At 39.4% G+C, this 23,621-nt stretch overlaps 1 protein-coding gene across 2 annotated transcripts in view; it reads right to left on the bottom strand.

Annotated features, from left to right (window-relative positions):
• Positions 1-23,379, bottom strand: part of cindr (CIN85 and CD2AP related) — a 79,404-nt gene extending 56,025 nt beyond the window's left edge. For both annotated transcript variants that reach the window (XM_067154492.2, XM_067154493.2), the window contains exons 1-3: positions 23,251-23,379; positions 22,930-23,102; positions 3,627-3,687 (exon numbers count right to left, since the gene is read on the bottom strand). In XM_067154492.2, coding sequence (XP_067010593.2) covers positions 3,627-3,687; positions 22,930-23,102; positions 23,251-23,254 — 238 coding nt within the window. In that variant the 5' untranslated portion in view covers positions 23,255-23,379. The remainder of the gene's footprint in view (positions 1-3,626; positions 3,688-22,929; positions 23,103-23,250) is intronic.
• Between the last annotated feature and the right edge of the window lie 242 nt (positions 23,380-23,621).

The raw sequence follows: 23,621 nt of genomic DNA, 5'->3' as shown, positions 1-23,621 counted from the left end.
GGCGACGATGGGATAGGAAAGGCCTAGGAGTTGGAAGAAAGCGGCCGTGGCCTTAATTAAGGTACAGCCCCAGCATTTGCCTGGTGTGAAAATGGGAAACCACGGAAAACTATCTTCAGGGCTGCCGACAGTGGGATTCGAACCCCCTGGCTCCCGGATGCAAGCTTACAGCCGCACGCCTGTAACCGCATGGCCAACTCGCCCGGTAAGTATTACTTTGTTAGTTTCAATTACGTATATCCCAAAGTTTTTGTATATTTTATTATTTTATGTGGTAAGTCAGCTTCCTCTATAGTCCAAGTAAGTAAATTAATTTGCTTTTTCCAATAATTCATTGTATAAACCTTTCCTTGGAATGGGTTCTTATGTACAGTCCTAGATAGAATTACTATTTCCAGACATATTTGGAAGGTTTGTGAAAAATGCAATAATCACAGATGCCTCCATTATTATTCATCGTAGCCTATTAAAAAAAAAAAAGGCAAGAAATTAAAATATCAGATAATATATTAATATAGACATGATTTTGGGCTGGAAGTCTATCTGGAATAAACGTCATCAATTTTGCGTCGACAGAAAACTGACACCATGGTAAGCAGGCAACCAGTGTTCGTCGTCTGTCTATACTAAGCCTTTGCCATCTTCTTCCTCACGTTATTACTGTGTGCCAGAACACTGCCTTCTATATACAGTAGGTACAAATGGCACCATGTTTATACTGTCTTTGACTGGCGTTTCATCATCTTTTTTTTTGCAAGCTGCTTTACGTTGCACCGACATAGATAGGTCTTATGGCGACAATGGGATAGGACAAGGCTAGGAGTGGGAAGGAAGCAGCCATGGCCTGGTGTGAAAATGGGACACCACAGAAAACCATCTTCAGGGCTGCCGACAGTGGGGTTCGAACCCACTATCTCCCGAATACTGTATACTGGCCACACTTAAGCGACTGCAACTATCGAGCTCGGGAGGCGTTTCGTCTAGGTCACAGCAAAGCCCTTAACACGCCAATAAACGCAGCAATAATATTCTCATATCTTACGAATTATTTATGGCCATAAAATTGTGTGCTAAGTCAGCAACCATTTTGTTGGACGGAGATCTTGATAGGTGGAGGCTACATACCTGCCAATGTTTAGAAATCAAAAATAGGAAGATTTTTTAAATTCTTTGATTTCATCACATATATTGCGCCACGGTCTAGGTGAAAAAAGGACAGGATAGAAGGCATACATATCTACAGTTTCAATGCGAACTGATTATTAAATTTAAAATCTTAAAACTACAAAAACATAAAAATGGTTACAAGAAAATGTACCTAATCATTCTTACTTATGACATACATACGAATAATAATATTTATACATACGAATAATAATATTTATATCACACCGAAACTCGCAACAGAATGCATGATAGTTCCCTTTATTAAACTGTAAAATGAATGGAAATTTAATTTTATAGGTATCTCTAAACACTTGGAGATAACGCTTATGTTTTTTGGCCATAACGTGAACGGAAAATATCAGAAACTGTCACCGACACAACTCCCTGAAATACATGCAACTCATTACAATTATGAAATAAGAATGAACACAAATGCTCAGATATATGAGAAACTACCACATACAAAACAGATTATTGTGTCTCATACACTATTAACATATGACTTTGACAGGGGGGAAAGACACAGAACCGCAAGAAAAACACGTGGCCTACAACTCCAACAAAACTACGCGCAGAAACGATATTAGCAGAGCGCGAACCACGCAGTAACAAACTCATTCTCTCGTCTCGATTAACTGAGTCGCTAACACACGCTAGCCTCTCTTGCTTGTAGGATGATTTCCGTCCCGAATCCCCAGCTGTAAAGCACAAATGATACACGAGGGCAACAGACGATACACTCGCGAAAGAAAGCATCAAATACATATTCTTAAAAATGGCGGTGCGTAAATTACACAAACACGTAAGAATTTATCCTAGGGGAAGATTATTAACCATACTGGAGGTTATATTGATCAAAAATAGGAAGATGTAAGAATAAACCGGAAAATCGGAAGACGAGTTAAAAAACGGAAAGTTTCCGGGTAAATCGGAAGGATTTGCAGGTATGGGGCTATCTTGTGACATGACATGGGAATGCTGAGTGCTGGATCAGCTGCCATATTGATGGACGTAGAGTATGATGCTATATATTTCTTTTGATTTATCGGAACTCGTTATCTCCGCTGTGGGTAGAAGGTGGCTGTATAATTTGTAGCCCCTGCATATCATAAAAGGCTACTGACAGAGGAGCAACCAAAGAATCTGTACTCGCTTTCTTATCTTCTAACCCTGAAAACATACCCACAAGCTTTTCCGTGTAGCGGAGAAATTTTTGCAGTTCTTTAAATATGCACAGCTTTTAGAGTTTTTCGATACAGCTATTATTGCATATAATTAACTTCATTTGGGGTCCGTATTTACAGAGCATTGCTTGAAAATTGTATGACAGATACCTTGAGGTTCCACCTACTCAATGCAACTTACAATCTTATAGATTACATACACGTTATTTTCTTTATATTAAAAACACGGGGCATGTTTCATCTTGTATTGGAGATATCTTTAGCTGTAAAAAATTAAAGTGTGACAAGACTGGCCGTTGAGAATATTCCTATTATACATTTAAATTTTCAATCTTTTTTGTAAAGCTTTTCTTCATCCTTATTTATTAATACCTTTAAGAAAACAATGTTAACAATATATTATAATCTAAAACTTTAAAGAAACACACTTAATTCTTCTGTTGGAAACAGGACTAGAGTTTATGTAAAATTGGGCTTGTTTTCTTAAACAACATAAGTCACCAAGTTCAGCCAACTATGACTAGTCATAAAATCAAATCATTAAATCACCACTCTCATAATTGCAGGTGAAGACATACCCTAACCTGCAATATATTCTGTACTTACGGGTTTGCCAAGCGACTGACATTTTCATTAATATTCTGATATAAGTGATTTTTATCCTTAATAATCTCATTGCAAGTAGCCATGTTTGATTACTACCTGTCCAAGCCAGAGCGTATACACTTCCTCTGATGACAGAAGAATACTACTCCGTGCTAGCTACTCTTTGATTCTTTAACCTTTCCCAGCTTCCAAATATGTTCAACAGATTGCAGAGCTTTCCCAATAACTTACATGCTGCTGAGAAAAAAGTCTACGTACAAACAGACCATTCATGACATATGCCTGAGACATTATTTGGGAACACCTATCGAAGGATAACATAGCTACACTAGAAAGAGTGAAGGCTATGTATCTTGAAAAAGTTCTCAGCCTGGCAAAAAAAACGCTCCTTTGTGACTAACCAACGAGCTCTCAAGACAACAGTTCTATACAGGAGACCTGCAATTAAAAATACCATTGCCTTCTACTACGAACTGCGGCATACCATAACGCGCTTCTTATTAAATGTTCGTACAACCATTGAAAAGAGCAGACAAAACAATATGACTACGACAGGCATATCAAGACAAGTTATCTGACCTATTTATAATGAATACTGTGGAGCAGCGCGGGTCTTCTAGTTTTATTTATATACTTTACTGTAGATAAAACTAGTTGTAGGTTACTTACCTGGTCGTAAGGGCACGCCATCTGTCACTGGGTCCTTCTTGCTGCCTGGTTCGTTTAAAACCTGTAATCATAAGCATACAGAGATTACCCATATTTCATGGGATACATAACAAGTATTAAGAAAAGTAAAAAAGAAATATATTCCATAGTAGGCTTTAAAGAAAATGGTCATCTACTTGTGAGACCAGTAAGATCTACAAGAATCACACACATCAGAAATCCTGTAACTACCCACAAAAAAAAAAAAAAAAAAAAAAAAAAAAGCAATAATCAATACACCATTCAATCATGCCAAAAAAAATCCCCCTGTGGGTGGGGGCGGTAGAATAACACCCACGGTATCCCCTGCCCGTCGTAACAGGCGACTAAAAGGGGCCTCAGGGGCTCTGAACTTTGGAGCGTGGGTTGGCGACCACGGGGCCCTCAGCTGAGTCCTGACATTGCTTCCACTTACTTGTGCCAGGCTCCTCACTTTCATCTATCCTATCCGACCTCCCTTGGTCAACTCTTGTTCTTTTCCGACCCCGATGCTATTAGGTTTGCGAGGGCTAGGGCGTCTTTCATTTTCAAGCCCTTCGTGGCCCTTGCCTTTCTTTGGCCGATATCTTCATTTTTCGAAGTGACGGACCCCTTCCATATTTTCCCTCTGATTAGTGTTATATAGAGGATTGTTGCCTAGTTGTACTTCCTCTTAAAACAATAATCACCACCACCACCATCATGCCAAAAAACTGTCAATTCAGCCTCCAGCAGAAGGAAAATGAGTGTTGAAGTTATTTGTTGTTATAAATGTGCATAACAAGAAGACTTAACACAAACCATACAGAGAAAAATAACAGAGTCCAACCCCATGAAGAATGAAGCTTTATTCATTCATTACACTCAAATACACTGACAATGACCGACAATGTGCCGTGTATGATCCCTGAGCGTTGCGTCTAATTGCGGCATGGCTAAGCAGTCTGTCATAGACACCGGTGTCGTGAAGATGGCAACACATCGAGAGTTAACCGACTCTGAACCTGGAATGATCATCGGCACACTGCGCATGGGTCATAGCATTGCGGAGATTACATGCGAGTTCAGGTTTCCAAGGTCAACAGTGTCTAGGGTGGATCTTCAATATCGCAGAGAGAATGTTACCATCCGCATAAACAGCTGCGCGGGAAGACCACAGGTGTTTAACGAAACGGACATCACGTCACCTCCGCGGAACCGTACTAGGCACTAGATGGGCTACTATCAAGAATCAAGAATCTTTATTTGCCATTGACCATATACAATGAAATAGGCTTCGTCAACTGATAACAATTTGGTACTTAATATTACTAAGGCTAAATGAACACACACCTTTTATTAAAACTTAATACTAACATTATGCATTTCTAAGAATTTAGAGGTATTATAAAATGGATTTTCTATAAACCAATCATTGTATGTTCAGTCCGTCAGCGCTTCCGCTGGTATGATCCTCAACAGCTCTGCCATCAGCTGTCATAGATGGCCTAGGCATCACTGAAGAGGCGTACTAGGGAAATGTTTCTTTTAAAATTACCTAAAGAAGTGGACCATGCAGAATGTGGCAATTTATTAAATAATGTTAAACAACTGATTTTATGTGAGTGAGCAGTTTTTGAATTGTCAATATAAATGACTTTGATTAATTTTAGTAATCTACCCTTAATCCCACAGTCCCCTAGTATGGCAAACATCTTTTCCCTCGGTAACCTATCATATGTTTTCTCTAGATCTATGAAACATAACTGTCTATTCCTCTCGTAGCATTTTTCAATTACCTGCCGCATACTTAAAATCTGATCCACACTGGATTGCAGCCAACTTCCTCTCAACCACTGATCGCACCCTCCCTTCCAAGATGCCAGTGAATACTTTGGTATACTAATCAATGAGATACCTCGATAGTTATAACTGTTCCGTTGCTTATAGATAGGTGCAATTACTGCTTTTGTCCAATTTGAAGGTACCTTACCCACACTTCATGATAATTTTATTACTCTATACTTCGATGGCAGAGCTGTTGAGGATCCAACCAACTTGCGGGCTGAGGACTAAACAACAAAACATACTTCACAATTTCAGGTCTAATTTCATCTATTCCTGCTGCTTTATGACAATGGAGTTTATTCACCACCTTTTCCACTTCATCAAGCGTAATTTTACCAACATCATTTTCCTCCTCCCCATGACCTCGGTTGTTCGTGACACCACCGGCAATATTTCCTTTTATGCTGAGAAGATTTTCAAAATATTCCCTCCACCTGTCCAGTCATTCCCTGGGATCTGTTATGCGTTCACCTGAATTACAAAAAACACTGCTCATTTCCTTTCTCTCTCCCTTTCTAAGATTCTTTATTACTGTCCAGAAAGGTTTCCCTGCTGCTTGACCTAGCCTTTCCAGGTTATTACCAAAATCTTCCCACGGCTTCTTTTTTGGATTCAACAACTATATGTTTCACTCCGTTTCTTTCATCTACGTACAATTCCCTGTCTGCATCAGCCCTTGTTTGGAGCCATTTTCGATAAGCCTTCTTTTTACGTTTACAACTTGCTCTCACTTCATCATTCCACCAAGATGTTTGCTTTTTCCCCATCTTTACACACAGTTGTTCCTAGGCATTCCCTTGCTGTTCTACTACAGCATCCATGCATGCCACCTATTATCTTTCTATATCCTGAACGTGCTTACTGTCCAATGTTCAGAACTTCTCACTAATCCTGTCCATGTACTTCTGTCTAATTTCCTCGTCCTGTAGAGTTTGTATCCTTATTCGTTTGCAGACAGATTTCACTTTCTCTAACTGAGGCCTAGAGGTATTTAGTTCACTACAGATCAGATAGTTGTCTGTATCATTGAAAAATCCCTGGAAAACCTGTACATCCTAACATACTTTCCTGAATTTGAAGTCTGTTCAGATAGTCTATTATGGATCTGGTACCCTTACCCTCCTTGAGAATGACATCATATTGCAGGATACTTCAGCCAATGGCAGTGGTAGTAGCTGCAGAAAGTACAGAAAATTGCTTACTGTCAGGTGTTGCCAGATGCAATGGGTGCATTTAATACGAACATGGAAAAAGTAAAGGCATCATAAACTGTGTTTATGAAAATATACCCCAATGAGATTGGTATATATGCTAGCAAGGGAAAATATGATGATACAGGATATGCAACAGAAGTGCCTTCTACAATAAATGCCAGCATACCAAGGATTACTTATGGAACATCACAGGAAGAAATCAGAAATCTAGATAGAAGTTTACAATACGGAAGATATGATCAGAGATGACTACAAGGAAGCCAACTAGAACTACGGCACCTTACAACCAGGTTAGCCGAGCATGGTTTTCATTTCAAGATTTGCGCCACAGAGAGGTTCCACTCATCAAATAAGGAATGCATGTCTCTTATGCGGGAAGCCATGTAATCGTTATCATTGACAGAATGTCAAGAGAGAAAGAGTGGTGGTGGTGGTGATTATTGTTTTAAGAGGAAGTACAACTGGGTAACCATCCTCTATATAACACTAATCAGAAGGAAAAAAATGGAAGGGACCCGACACTTCGAAAAATGAAGATATCAGCCAAAGGAAGACAAGGGCCACGAAGGGCGTGAAAATGAAAGACTCCCTAGCCCTCGCAAACCTAATAGCGTCGGGGACGGAAAAGAACGAGTTGACCAAGAGAGGTCGGATAGGATAGATGAAAGTGAGGAGCCTGGCACAAGTATGTGGATGCAATGCCAGGACTCAGCTAAGGGCCCCGTGGTTGCCAAACCACGCTCCAAAGTTCAGAGCCCCTGGGGCCCCTTTTAGTCGCCTCTTACGACTGGCAGGGTATACCGTGGGTGTTATTCTGCCGCCCCCACTCACAGGGGGAAGAGAGAAAGACATTGTCGAACAAGTTTTGTAAGAAATTATAGCAGTCGGAGAAAATATTCCAATAACCCTTCAACCCACCAGATCATCATTTTGAATCCACAACAGAGAAACCACATCACTGCTATCAAAAAGATATATGAAATCGAAAACCTCAGTAAACTCACCCTTGAAACAAACATGAAATTTTTCTGAGCAAGAACAGAACCAGTGCTTGCATATGATACAGAAATAACCTGGGAACATCTAACATCTCAAATCCCTAGAATGTTTCCAAACAAGAATCTTGAAACAGACCCTTGGAATGCCATGCCGCTCACCTTTGAGGCTTGTCTATGAGCTGACAAGAGAAACATTCCCAACAGAAGACCTCCGACTGAAAAGACGCTTTCCATCCAACCCCCATGAGGAGGAACTCCTCAGACAAAGACAAAAAAGAAGTCAGAAATTCTTTAACAATTTTATTCTACTAATAAACTGTAACTGAACAGAACCGAAAAACATATGGAGTGTTTTAGCTCAGCTAGCAATTCATGGATTTCACCATAAGATGTACATAAAAGCTAGCTTCCATGAATCTAGTTCAAAATGCTTTATCACTACTGTTTAAGCAAAACTAGTACCATGGGTGATCACTTGCAACGCCAACATCTACGTGCGATATGACTAACAAACGGTTCATCGAAAGGGGGGTAGCAGCCTTTCGGAAGTTGCAAGGGCGGCAGTCTAGATAATTGACTGATATGGCCTTGTAATAACACTCAACATGGCTTAGCTGTGTTGATACTGCTACACCGCTGAAAGCAACAGAAAACTACAGCCGTAACTAACTCCCAAGGACATGCAGCTCTCTCTGTATGAATGATATACTGATGATGGCTTCCTCCTAGGCAAAATATTCCAGATGTAAAATAGTCCCCCATTTGGATCTCTGGGTGGGGACTATACGAGAGGGGGCGATCATCAGGAAGATGGATACTGACATTCAGAGTGCAGAATGTTAGCAGTTTGAGTCGCTGCGGTAGGTTAGAGAATCTGAAAAGGGTGATGGATAGACTTAAGTTAGATGTAGTTGGTATAAGGGAAGTATGTTGGCAGGAAGAACAGGAGTTTTGGTCAGGCGACTACTGATTTATCAACACAAAATCAAACAGGGGAAATGCAGGAGTTGGTTTAATAATGAATAAGAAAATAGGGCAGCGGGTACGCTACTACGACAAACATAGTGAAAGAATTATTGTCGTAAAGATAAAACACCAAACCAATAGTGCAGGTCTATATGCCTACTAGTTCAGCGGATGATGAGGAAATCGAAAGAATATATGAAGAGATAGAAGATTTAATACAATATTCTAAAAGGTTACGAGAATCTAATTGTAATGGGAGTCTGGAATGCAGTCGTAGGCCAAGGAAGAGAAGGTAATACAGTAGGAGAATTCGGATTGGGACAAAGGAACGAAAGAGGAAGTCGGCTGGTTGAATTCTGCACTGATCATTATTCAGTCCTTGCCAATACTTGATTCAAACACCACAAACGACGGCTGTATACGTGAATGAGACCTGGAGACACTGGAAGGTATCAAATAGACTTCATTATGATTAGCCAGAGATTCAGAAACCAGGTGTGGGATTACACAACTTTCCCTGGAGCAGACGTGGACTCTGCACACAACTCGCTGGTCATAAAATGCCATCTGAAGTTGAAGAAATTGAAGAAAGGAAGGAATGCAGGAAGATGGGATCCAGACAAGTTGAAAGAAAAGGGTGTGAGGGATTGTTTCAAGGAACATGTTGCACAAGGACTATATTATTATTATTATTATTATTATTATTATTATTATTATTATTATTATTATTATTATTATATAATTATTATTATTTAGCATATGATGCTACAGTTGTCAATCGACTATGTAAAGTTCTTAACAGGCACAAAAAAAAAAAGACTCTAAATACATTATATATATATACAAACTCCACATTAGAAAGGTTAATGTGGGGGTCTTTCAGTCTCTTAGAGACAAATGTCCAGCTCCTCCAGCAAAAAGAGTGCCTCAGAGATCATTCGGTGAATGTCTTCGATGGAACTAGCAAAAGCTCGCAAAGGGCAGTCCTTCAGAATGTGCAGGATGGTTTGCACTTCAGCACCACAGTCACAAGCTGGAGAGTCTTTCCAGCCCCACTGATGCAGAGCAGCAGCACTTCTTTCTACCCCACAGCATATCCTGTTGAGTGTGGTCTAGGTGGAGCGAGGAAGGTTGAACCCAGGCAACTTTGTAGTTGGATCCCTGATGTTGACAACGCCATGACGGTGTGATTGAGACCATTCGTGTTTCCATCTTTCATCAGGCTTGAAATGTGAATTAACTAATTTCTTTGCCGTCTTCCAGGCAGGTTTCCATGGCTTGAGTCTCATTACGGCATTTTCATCTGTATCCTGATGTACTGGGAGGTAACTGTTCTTCGCTATCCTGGTCCACAGTCTAACAAGCGTGTCTGATGTGAGGAGGCTGAATGTTGCTCAGTAATGGTAACAATTGAACAGGAGTAGAGCGCAATGTACCAGATATAATTCTCATTGTGTGGTGCAGTTGGACATCAACCAGACTAGTGTGGGAGCTATTGAGCCCTACAGAGGAGCAATATTCAGCTGATGAATATACTATTGCTAGAGCAGTTGTTCGTAGTGAGCATGCATCTGCACCCCATGAAGTACCAGCTAGTCTACCCAGCAAGTTGTTACGGCTTTTAAGTTTAGCAACCAGTTTCTCAAGATGGCGTCGATAGGTTAAGGACCTGTCTAAAGTCACACCAAGATATTTTGGGTTGGTATTACACTACAGTGTGTGGTTTCTGAACCTGATCGTAGCTTGATAGTTTGCCAGCCTGTTATTTAGGTGGAACGTAGCTACCTCTGTCTTTAGTGGACTAGGTTTCAGGTGCCATTTTTTGAAATAATCACCCATCTTGTCAAGGTCTTGGGATAGAATGTCTTCTGCTTCATTGAAGTCTGTTGTTTGTATGGTGAGGTTGATATCATCTGCATAGATGAACTTGCAAGATACTTTTTCTGGGATATCATGGATGTATAAGTTGAAGAGAATGGGAGACAAGACTGATCCCTGTGGCAAGCCATTATCAAGTTTATGGAATCTGCTACGGACATGTTCTGTATGAATTTGGAAAAATCTGTTACTGAGCATATGTTTTATCAGAGTGAAAATTTTCAGACATGGTATAATCCTGATGAGTTTCAGGATCAGCTATTAGATCAAGGAACACAGATATATTTTAAATTTTCCTCTCGAATCCTGCCTCAAGGAAGTCAAGGCGAGGGCTAAATGAAAAGGCTGAAGGAAACACAACAGAGGAACAATGGATAGTCATGAAAAATGAAGTCAGTAGGGCTGCTGAAGAAATGTTAGGAAGGAATAAAAGATCAACTAAGAATCAGTGGGTAACTCAGAAGATACTAGACCTAATCGATGAACAATGAAAATACAAGAATGCTAAAAAAGAAGAGGACAGAAAGGAATACAGGCGATTAAATGCAGTGGATAGAAAGTGCAAGGTAGCTAAGCAAGAATGGCTGAAGGAGAAATGCAAGGATGTAGAACATTGTCTAGTCCTAGGAAAGGCAGTTGCTGCATACAGGAAAATCAAGGAAACCTTTGGAGAAAGGAAATCTACGTATATGAATATTAAGAGCTCAGATGGAAAGCCACTTCTAGGGAAAGAAGACAAAGAAGAAAGATGGCAGGAACATATCTAACAGTTGTTGATGTAGATGATTTGGTTCTGGAGACCCAATTTTGAGGTCAGAGTTTGACAGAGCTGTGAGAGACCTAAATAGGAACAAGGCACTTGGAATTAATGACATTCCCTCTGAATCACTGACTGCCTCAGGAGAAACCAGCAAGGCAAGGTTATTCCATTTAGCGTGTAAGATGTATGAGACAGGAGAAGTGCCATCCGATTTTTGGCAGAATGTTGTTATACCTATTCCCAAGAAAGCTGGTGCTGACAAGTGTAAAAACTGCCGCACCACTAGTTTAGTATCTCATGCCTGCAAAATTTTAACACGTATTATTTACAAAAGAATGCAAAAGACAAGTTGAAGCTGAGTTGGGAGAAGATCAATTTGGCTTCAGAAGAAATGTACGAACACGTGAAGCAATCCTGACTTTACGTCTGATCTTAAGAGGATCGAATTAAGAAGGACAAGCCCAAGTACATGACATTCGTAGATCTAAAAAAGGCATTCGATAATGTTGATTGGACCAAGCTATTTAAGTTTCTGAAGGTGATTGGGATCAGATACCGAGAACGAAAAACGATCTACAATTTGTATAAAAATCAGCCTGCAGTGATAAGAATAGAGGGCTTTGAAAAATAAGCAGTAATCCAGAAAGGACTGAGGCAAGGCTGCAGTTTGTCCTCCCTCCTTTTCAATGTTTACATAGAACAGGCAATAAAGGAAATCAAAGAGGAATTTGGAAAGGGAATCACAATCCAAGGAGAGGAAATTAAAACCTTTATATTTGCTGATGATATTGTTATTTTATCTGAGACTGCAGAAGATCTCGAGAAGCTGCTCAATGGTATGGACGAAGTCTTGAGTAAGGAGTACAAGATGATTTAAATAAGTCCAAAACAAAAGTAATGGAGTGTAGTGGAACAAAGGCAGGTGATGCAGGAAATATTAAATTAGGAAATGAAGTCTTAAAGGAAGTGGATGAATATTGTTATTTACGTAGTAAAATAACTAACGATGGCAGAAGTAAGGAGGACATAAAATGCAGACTACCACAAGCAAGAAAGAGGTTTCTTAAGAAAAGAAATTTGCTCACTTCAATATAGGAATTAGGAAGATGTTTCTGAATATTTTCGTCTGGAGCATGGCATTGTATGGAAGTGAAACATGGATGATAACTAGTTCAGAAAGAAAGAGAATAAAAGTTTTTGAAATGTGGTGTTACAGAAGAATGCTGAAGGTGAGATGGATAGATCGAATCACAAATGAAGAGACACTGAATCGAATTGGTGAGAGGAAATCGATTTGGCTAAATTTGACAAGAAGAAGGGATAAAATGATAGGACACATCTTAAGACACCCAGGACTTGTTCAGTTGGTTTTTGAAGGAAGTGTAGGCGGGAAGAACGATAGGGATAGACCAAGGTATGAATATGACAAGCAGATTAGAGCAGATGTAGGATGCAGTAGTTAACTAGAAATGAAAAGGTTAGCACAGGATAGGGTGACATGGACAGCTGCATCAAACCAGTCTATGGGCTGATGATTCAAACAACAATAACAACAGCAAACTGGGACTCCACCATGGTTCTTGTAAAGTAAGATCTTCACATGATCACCTTGTTTCCTCTGCAACCGCCTGATTTAAAACTTCAATGACACTGTCAAATACCACAGCTTTTACAAAACATGACATAATTTTCACATGGATGATACATGTTTTACGATTCCCTCGTAACAAGGCACAAGATATAAACATTTTAAAGACATATATCCTTTAAGTAAGATTATCAATCACGTGTATATAGGTTTAACAACCTTGTTTTTCACTTAAGATTCTATAGAATTTTACGCCATGGTCTAATGCACCATATTTTCATTAAAAGTTTTTGTACCATACTTTTAAGCTTATTTTTAAATTACCATTGGCTAAATTTGTATATTTCTTGTCGTGTGTTTTGATATTGATTTTGGGTATTTGTAACTTGCACCTTCACATCATTGGCTGATGATGACACAGAATTAGTGCCAAAATTAGTAACATTCTTTTGCGAACGGTATGTGATATAAATCACATCAAAAACTGAAATTAACAACTGGTTCGATAGAAGGCAGTTCGGTTTTAGGAAAGGTTATTCCATTGAAGCTCAACTTGTAGGATTCCAGCAAGATATAGCAGATATCTTGGATTCTGGAGGTCAAATGGACTGTATCGCGATTGACCTGTCTAAAGCATTTGATAGGGTGGTTCATGGGAGACTACTGGCAAAAGTGAGTGCAATTGGACTAGACAAAAGAGTGACTGAATGGGTTGCTATATTTCTAGAAAATAGACCTCAGAGAATTAGAGTAGGTGAAGCTTTATCTGACCCTGTAATAATTAAGAGGGGAATTCCTCAAGGCAGTATTATCGGACCTTTATGTTTTCTTATATACATAAATGATATGAGTAAAGGAGTGGAATCGGAGGTAAGGCTTTTTGCGGATGATGTTATTCTCTATAGAGTGATAAATAAGTTACAAGATTGTGAGCAACTGCAACGTGACCTCGAAAATGTTGTGAGATGGACAGCAGGCAATGGTATGTTGATAAACGGGGTTAAAAGTCAGGTTGTGAGATTCACAAATAGGAAAAGTCCTCTCAGTTTTAATTACTGCATTGATGGGGTGAAAGTTCCTTTTGGGGATCATTGTAAGTATTTAGGTGTTAATATAGGAAAGATCTTCATTGGGGTAATCACATAAATGGGATTGTAAATAAAGGGTACAGATCTCTGCACATGGTTATGAGGGTGTTTAGGGGTTGTAGGAAGGATGTAAAGGAGAGGGCATATAAGTCTCTGGTAAGACCCCAACTAGAGTATGGTTCCAGTGTATGGGACCCTCACCAGGATTACCTGATTCAAGAACTGGAAAAAATCCAAAGAAAAGCAGCTCGATTTGTTCTGGGTGATTTCCGACAAAAGAGTAGCGTTACAAAAATGTTGCAAAGTTTGGGTTGGGAAGAATTGAGAGAAAGAGCTGCTGCTCGACTAAGTGGTATGTTCTGAGCTGTCAGTGGAGAAATGGCGTGGAATGACATTAGTAGACGAATAAGTTTGAGTGGCGTTTATAAAAGTAAGAAAGATCACAATATGAAGATAAAGTTGGAATTCAAGAGGACAAACTGGGGCAAATATTCATTTATAGAAAGTGGAGTTAGGGATTGGAATAACTTACCAAGGGAGACGTTCAATAAATTTCCAATTTCTTTGAAATCATTTAGGAAAAGGCTAGGAAAGCAACAGATAGGGAATCTGCCACCTGGGCAACTGCCCTAAATGCAGATCAGTATTGATTGATTGATTGATTGATTGATTGTATTCAAAAGGTGGATCCAAAATATATGTAATTCATTGTTCAATTCATTTCATTTTATATCATATTAATTAATCTCATTCCATGATCTCTCATGTAGCATATTTATCATTATTTTCCGAGTCATTAACGGCATCGAGCAAAGTTGAAACACTAATATCAACAGCAACTACGGTATGAAAGGAAAAATGATGATCTGAGGACTGGACAAGAGATCTGGACGGTGATGAACGTGATCGATATATGAATGTAGATCTGCAGGTTGACAATAATTTACTTCAAGGATGGAAAACGGTAGAAATACAATATAGACCTAACAATTGATGTTAAAAATAAACGGACAGGACATTTTTTGTTATTTCAAAGAGCGGAACGCACTTGCTGTATTGATTTAATAATGACAGCGCAAAACAACTACAATCACACTCGCCTACAGGCTCTGCTATATCAACAACAGTACTAAATGATTGTGTTTCTTCTTGGCTAGGATGTGACTTCCCATCCTACCCAGGACTGAAACAGCTCACTTGCTCTAATGCAGTACCTGCCACTCATTTTCTGCCTGGCCGATCAAGCAGTAATAAGCAGTTCAAACAGTGGAAATGAACATGCCTGGTTAGTGGTGAAAAGCTGGAATACCTTTTTTTTTTTTCTTGCTGTGCAGACAGTATGCACTAGAAAAGGGCCCACTGTTCTTATGACAGAGATCGACCTGGTGGTCTGCATTACCAGCGCGTTCTATGTGGGCTAAAGGTCAAAAGCTTAATTCATTTAGAATGCCAGACAGTAACAAAGCCTACTAAATTGTTCTTGGCAGATGAGCACCTTGAGACAGCAGAGCATTTCATTTCACAAGTCCTCACCAATAACTGTCCAATGTTGATTGAATACCTCTGTTATTCTATTGATATGGCCACATTTACTTGTGCCTTTTCCTGCGCGGGTTGGTAACGTTATGTATTTCTGATCATTCCTGGGAATGACATCATATCCTTTATATGTTAGACAAAACCAATGCTAACAGCTAGTTCAGCAATAGAGAATAGCATGCCGTACTCTTCATTGGGTTATAAAAGTAAATGTAAATCTTGGAGTGGACTGGTGGGTCCCTGGACATGGCAATGAACACATCTCTCCTCTAAAAGAAATATTTTCTTCTTCCTCATCTCCTTATAAAGCTTGCATGAATAGGTCTAGATTTTTACCAATGCTTTAAATCTACAATAGTCACTACGAACAATACCACTTCACAAGCTGCTGAAAAAGAACCAGGTCCTTGACGGACTATAGCAAAAAAAAAGTGCTTTAAATCTATATAAATAAAATGAGAGTTTTGTCTGTACATTGCTCAGAATTTAAAAAGAACGGCATTTCTGTATCGGTCATGTTCACAGTAACAAGGAAATGCACTTTATACTTTTCTGTAATTTCTGTCTGTCTGTCTGTCTGTCTGTACACGCATAACGAGAAAACGGCTGAAGAGAATTTATTGAAAATCGGTATGTAAAGTCGGGGAATGAGCCACTAGAATCTAGACTATAAATCATTTTATTCACACTGAGAAGAATGGTAGTTTAGGGGAAGGCCTAAAATTTAATGCTCAAATATTTGTATTATTAGTGGTCCTATCGATAAATACTAAATAACTAAACTCATATATATATGTCTTATGCACTTTTACCATACCAACTATGATGACAAGAGATATTCCCGAATTTCTATTTTTGTTGCTAAGTCCATACCAATGCCGAGCCACGAGAAAATGGGTAAAGAGAATGTAATGAAAATAGGTATATAGAGTCAGGGAATAAAAAAAGCGCAGTCTAACCTATAAACAATTTTATTCACACTGGATGAAATGGAAGTTTAGGGGAAGGCGCCTAAAACTGAATTTTTAAATACCTATGTTGTTGATCCTATCAAAAAGTACTACATAACAAAAGTTATAGAGAATACAATTTCCAATTATTTATGTCTTATTCAGTTTTACCGTACTGACTATGATAAGAGTGTATTTCAGAGTCGGAAGAAAACTAAATGTGAAGGCCTACAATATCAAAAACTCATACAATTGATCAACAATAACATATCACTGACCATTTTTTGTTGTAATGTTCTTCGTCTCTTATGCTGCCACTCATCTCCAACAGATGGGATTACTGCTACGTTCCGAGTAAAACAGCCTGCCTGAATATTGGAGGGAAATAGCTGGGGAGTTAGATAACTTTCTTCTTTAGCATGTCATTCCTCCGGTTCATACATTTTCTGATACTGCTGGTACACTGGTTCATCGTGGCATAGAATAGAATAGAATAGGTATAGAATTACAATTTTGGTCTATTCCAAATGATAGCACCACAATTCACTAAATAAATCAAAATTCAATCTTGAAAAGAGCCGTGTCTTAAGAAAAGCTTCCTCCTTTTCACTTTTATTAAATTCTACATTAATTTTATACCAAAGTAGCAGCCTCCTCTGCCTTGGAGGAAACATTTGCCTTCATGTCAGATGGTTTTTTCCCCCCGCCAGTGTGGTGAATTGAGGTTTTCCGACTCATCAGGTACGGTACTCCTTGGAAACAGATAAGTAAAATAGCATACTTTTCACCCTCGGACTCTCGAATATTACCCCCCCGCCCAAAAAAAAATATAAGTGTGCACAGCTGTCTGCGGCATGGTTATTCCAGCTTTGTATCTTTGGTCTGTTAGATCGGCAGCGTAGTACTGTTCTTTAAAAGTGAGAAAATAATGTGGTTTTTCATTTCATCGAGTATTTCATATGATAGCATGGCTTTTAATTACAACATTCCTACTGACGTCATTGGAATGACCTATGTTGAATTCAGTTGGAAAAACCACAAAGACAGTCCTTCTGAGCATGTAAAAAGACAGCTGGAGAGTAAGAGTCTGCCATTATAATGAAAACTCTCCAACTTGATTGTAACTGATGGTAGGCAAGAGGGCCTAGCATTACAATGAAAATTCCCTACCCCAGTCTTCACGTGAGAAGAAACGTTTGGCAACTTCCCCGTCGCATTTCTAGGGTAACGTTACGAGCTATGCAATGTAATACAATCTTACAATGTGTACACACCTAACCTAGAACTTTGTATGCAATGTAGAATTCCATAGCAAAGCACGGGTACATCAGGTAGTATATAAATATTATAATAAGCAATTTTAATGACAGAAGCAATTTTTTTTTTTTTTTGCTAGTTGCTTTACGTCGCACCGACACAGATAGGTCTTATGGCGACGATGGGATAGGAAAGGCCTAGGAATGGGAAGGAAGCGGCCGTGGCCTCAATTAAGGTACAGCCCCAGCATTTGCCTAGTGTGAAAATGGGAAACCACGGAAAACCATTTTCAGGGCTGCCGATAGTGGGATTCAAACCTACTATCTCCCGGATGCAAGCTTCACAGCCGCGCGCCTCTACGCGCACGGCCAACTCGGCCGGTAGGAGCAATTATAATGACAGTACAACACTATGTAAAGCTTCTGTTGACCCTTCATGAAAGATAGGTTAGAGATTCAACGTGACACGGCTCGGACAGTATCACTTGTAATAAAGAAGCGTTGCCAAGCATCAGAGAATTAAGAGGAGAGAAGAACAATGGTTGGGATTGGTTAAAATATTGGTTTGGAGAAGACCAATCACTGGTCTGTATAGGTCAGGATATGGTCTGGGGTCAAACAAACAGGGTGTGGGACTGTAAACCCCCAGATAAGGGCCGCAAGGTGGCCAACAGTCCTTTAGCATCCCCTGGAGTCCTGCTAAAATGTGACAAAAAGTGACTAAGACACAAAAGTAGTGTTATATGACAATCTGAAACTGTGTGGTTTTCTTATTTTTAATGGAGGTGACAGCCTTGTGGGCACATACGATGCGAACTCTACCAGAGGCAATAGAAAACATGTCTTCTACACAGATGACCCAAGCAGGCCAATAGCAACATAGGAAATGGTTGCAAATTTCAGACTCACACAGTCTCTGTTTAAATTCTTCTATATGAGTAAGAATACTTCTAGAGGCAGGTTGATGGTTCCCTGGCAAGCATACAGGGAGCATCTCTCCTCTGTGCTGCTTTTGTTATCGTTTCACACCATTCTGTATGCCTTTTTTTCACCCATGGATGGTCAAAATTTGAGATTCAATGAATGGAAGGTAAAGTTCCAGGAATTCAATCTCAAGACAAGCAAACCCAAAACAACAGTGATGGCAATAAACGGAGACGGACGACCAGCGAACATCATGCTACGAAATCACCCGCTAGGAAGTGTGGAAAACTTTACATACCTTGGCAGTATAATATCTCGAGATACACCAGCCACAAAGGAGGTGGCAAATAGAGTGCAGAAGAGCTCTCACCAGGACCCCAAAGTACTAACAAAATCAGTACTTCATACCAATCTTAACCTATGGTATCGAAACCTGTGCCCTCTCTAAGGAGGACTCATGAAGGTTGCAGGCATCTGAGATGAAGCTCCTTAGGTCCACAATTCATAAAACAAAACTGGACAAGTTAAGGAATAATGCAGTTTAAAAGGAAGCTGGGATTGAGATATCATTGTTAGATCAGGTCAACATGTCCAGATTGAGGTGGTTTGTACATGTAATGAAGATGGAGCCAACAAGGACAGCTTATGTTAACTTGGAGAGATATGTGGCAGGAAAACAGATGGTGGGAAGACTAAGAACTCACTGGATGGACATCCCTGATCAGGGAAAGGACACTAGAGGATGGTGTATTTCAATAAGACAGAATGGAAGAGGCTCGCCAACAGTACCCAGAAAAGTGGAACTGTAAAATGATGATGATGATGATGGGTCAACAGAAGTACCAATGTTTTTATAATCAATGGATTATTTGTTAATAATGATTTTTGACCTGATGTAGAAAGTAAGCACAGAAAAAGCAGCCTAGGAAAAGATGATTAGACTTTCATATTACTTCTCTAAAGCAGAAGAGAGAGTCTATTTTCAGAAGATTCCAAAAGATATGCAGACTGAATGTTTTATTCAATAGTGTAACAACTTAAAATGTATGAGCATACATACTATCTGTGCACTTTTTAGCGATAGATTTACACCCTAGTGCTGAAGCGGTCGACCTCGGCAATCTTCAAGATTCGTACTGGCAATCTTTGAAACACAAACTATGAATCGCTTATGCATCGCTGTAAGACGTCTGGCGTACACTTTACGTACTAGTACTATTGTTATTTACACAGCAAAGCCAAACTATAGAAATCACTCTAGGAATAAGATTCGCATTGAGAAATGTTATATAATGTGTGTGTGACACAGTTGTTGGCTTAAAATAACAAAGATTTAGAAAATTCATATCGATCGATCATATTATCGATTCATTCCAGATTTCATTTCCATTCAGTTGGCAGTACTAACGGAACCGGAAGAGCTCCCTCCTTACTCCTCAAACCCGTACACAAATCTATCGCTAAAAAGTGCGCAGATAGTACTTTACTGTGTTGTTTTGATGGTCGTTTACAATATTTCACACTACAAACTGCAGCTAAGTTAGCATCTGCGATACTGTAACTACACTCACTCTAACCAAAATAGTCAAAATGTCTAAACAGATTATATCCAATACCTACATGAAAATCAAAATGAAAATATATTTCCATTTAACTATCTCACTATTTGGATTCATCGATTCCTTTGCAACTCTATTTACTTCACTGATAGGTCCTACATCAAAGTAGTAGCACTTCATTTATTCATAGGCTATCAAGATTTCCCATTTCTCATAACCACGTGCCTTAAATCCTTCACACTGAAAGAATGATACTAGTTTCAAGACACATTCTAGATAATATTATCCTGCTATAGATCTATAAGTCAGGGGCGTATTCTCCTTGAATGCAAGGCATTCATTGCATGCGTTATGATAACACAAAGAACTGTCTGATGTACGATTTTAGGTTGTTTCAAGTCGAATATTAACGATTTCATCTCTCAGAAGTTCAAAATGTCCGCGCAACTGTACTGGTTCCGTTGCTTGACTACGTGTGGTGCTGGTGTAGTCTCGCCGTCTACACCACTCTAGGAAGAAAGAGACAGCGAATGGACGAGTTCAGGAAGAAAGGCATTCAATCTTAAAATTGCATTCGGTGGCAGACGTAGTTCTGAAACCCTCCGAACGATGTCGCTGCAATTGAAACTTGGTCAGAATTTGTCACCCTATATCCGTGCTACCCTCTGCCATCTGTTAGCAACGTGAAGAAAGTCGGCATCTTTACAGCGAACGGGACCCACAGATTACCCCCCAGCGAGAACCCAACGTGACGAAACTGACCAATGCCACTGGGGTGACTTACCTCCAGTGCTTGAGTTGTGGCTAACTAGTGAGTTATTCATTGTATTTTAGGTGTTTTATTATATCTTGCGCAGATGTCGTATTAACGATGGATGAGTCTAAAACGGATATAATTGTAAATCAGTTTGAAAAGCCATTTACTGGCCGTTCGTTTGATGAAAAGATTCAAATAGTTAAAGCCGGGAGACCTCAACCTTCCCCCGTAAATTTATTCCTCTTCTTCTTCTTAATCTGCTTACCCTCCAGGGCTGGCTTTTCCCTCGGACTCAGCGAGGGATCCCTCCTCTACCTCCTCAAGGGCAGTGTACTGGAGCTTCAGACTCTGGGTCGGGGGATACAACTGGGGAGGATGACCAGTACCTCGCCTCACCTGCTATGCTGAACAGGGGCCTTGCGGGGGATGGGAAGATTGGAAGGGATAGACAAGGAAGAGGGAAGGAAGCGGCCGTGGCCTGAAGTTAGGTACCATCCCGGCATTTGCCTGGAGGAGAAGTGGGAAACCACGGAAAACCACTTCGAGGATGGCTGAGGTGGGAATCGAACCCACCTCTACTCAGTTGACCTCCCGAGGCTGAGTGGTCTCCGTTCCAGCCCTCGTACCACTTTTCAAATTTCGTGGCAGAGCCGGGAATCGAACCCGGGCCTCCGGGGGTGGCAGCTAATTACACTAACCACTACACCACAGAGGCGAACCCTCGTAAATTTAAAAACAGAAAACAAGAATTGTGTACGCACGCTCAATCCAGAAACTTACAGCAAAACTGTTTGGCTCGAGTTCACCTACATGTAATTAGGGTGAGTAGAATTGAAATTTACTTAATAAGTTGTGTTAACTACATGGTTACTAGTTGCATGCCTCAGTGGAGATTCCAGCATACGCCACTGCTATAAGTGCTCATAGTTTGCACACTTCCAAGATCCTGATGTAAAAGAGTATTTGTCACAGAGTTATTTATACCAAATAAATACTCATTCTGTCACTGATATATCAGCAAGACATAACCTAACCTAGTACTAGACCCTACTCCTCTCTAACAAGGCACTCAAATTTCAAAGGAATACACCCTGAATAGTACATGAGTATATTCTTTTGTTTCATAATCCCTTCATTGAGACCATAAAAATTCCAAATGTGCAGCCATTTGTGCTCACTTCTACTGTTACATTTCCCATGGCCAATAGTGTACAACCTGCTCAAAATATGAATCAATCATCAATGATCTGAATGAATGAACGAATGAATGAATGAATGAATGAATGAATGAATGAATGAATGAATGAATGAATGAATGAATGAATGAGAAAACTAAAAGTAGTAGTAATGAGGTAAGTTTCCATTCAGAGTAACTGAAAGTCTGTGGTTGATATGACTTTACACGAACTCTGCCTACTACTGTCAGAGTAGGTTAGGTTATGTCTTGCTGATATAGGTAATTGGTAAAAATAACTCCCTGTGACAAATACTTTTCTACATCAGGATCTTGGAAGTGTGCAAACTATGAGTACTTATAGGCCTAGATCTATAGCAGGATAATATTATCTGGAATATGTCTTGAAACTAATATTAGTTCTCTCTTTTAGTGACTATAAGCTCCAGAGTTTTATTTCAGTCTATCATTAACAATAGATAATGAGATTATAAACATCACTAATAATTTATAGAATGCAATTTTAGCACAACTAAACAAAAAGGAAGAAAACTTATTCACATAACCACATTAACTTTCACGGAGACCTGCTAAAATATACAAGCACATATAGATTAACTATAGCTCAATCTCGAAGCATACTTTAAAAATATAAGAAAACCGTAAATAAATACTGTGCTACAAGAGTTTATTCCCGATCAAACCAACAGTTATCAGTAAATCATACCTTGGGCAAACCTGGACAACATGCAAACCATTCCCCACACAATGCAGACGAACATGCGTTTAAGGTTATTTAATACTTACTTTAACAAAATTATCAGGAAACATGCCTCTTTTCCCCGCCAAAGTACCTTCCCACCAACCTCCAGGTTGCATGCGAATGTCAGTTATGATATCTCCCTTATGAAGAGTTAATTCATCACTTTCTTGTGCTACATAGTCGAATTCTACAATAGCCTCTGTTCGGTTTGGTTCCACTAAAACAATATTTAAAACCATATGAGATACGTGAACACAAAGCACTTTCTAATTTGTAAGTGTGCCAATTCTGCTCATAACAAATCTCTTCTTGCCATATTACTTTTTTAAAATTAACATGATAAGGCATTTAATAGAAATACCAACCCATATTGGTACAAATGAAAACTGTCAAAATAACACAGTGTTGCTGAAGATCATTCACTTCCACTTATCATGAGTTACATTACGCTAACTGAAGTGATGTGCCCTGCCCTGATGATATCATACGTAAACATACGTAAACAATTGTGCTATATTCGCCATGTACACAAACGGGCGCATTTCTATGCACTGGCGCTGAAGGAAACGGAGCGCAGAGCAATTAACAGAGTGTAAATATTAACACTGCTTCATTGCACAAATTAATTAACTTCCAAGTATAGTTCTGACCATTAAAGATATGATAAAGACCAAGGAAAACAATATACTAATGAATTAACTGACATAAAATATAAGAGGAAGTTTGACGGATTTAA

The sequence above is a fragment of the Anabrus simplex genome, chromosome 10 (genome assembly GCF_040414725.1).
Source record: "Anabrus simplex isolate iqAnaSimp1 chromosome 10, ASM4041472v1, whole genome shotgun sequence".
Taxonomy (NCBI): domain Eukaryota; kingdom Metazoa; phylum Arthropoda; class Insecta; order Orthoptera; family Tettigoniidae; genus Anabrus; species Anabrus simplex.
The sequence above is the reverse complement of the archived record's forward strand: the minus strand, read 5'-3'. Positions and strand labels throughout refer to the sequence as shown.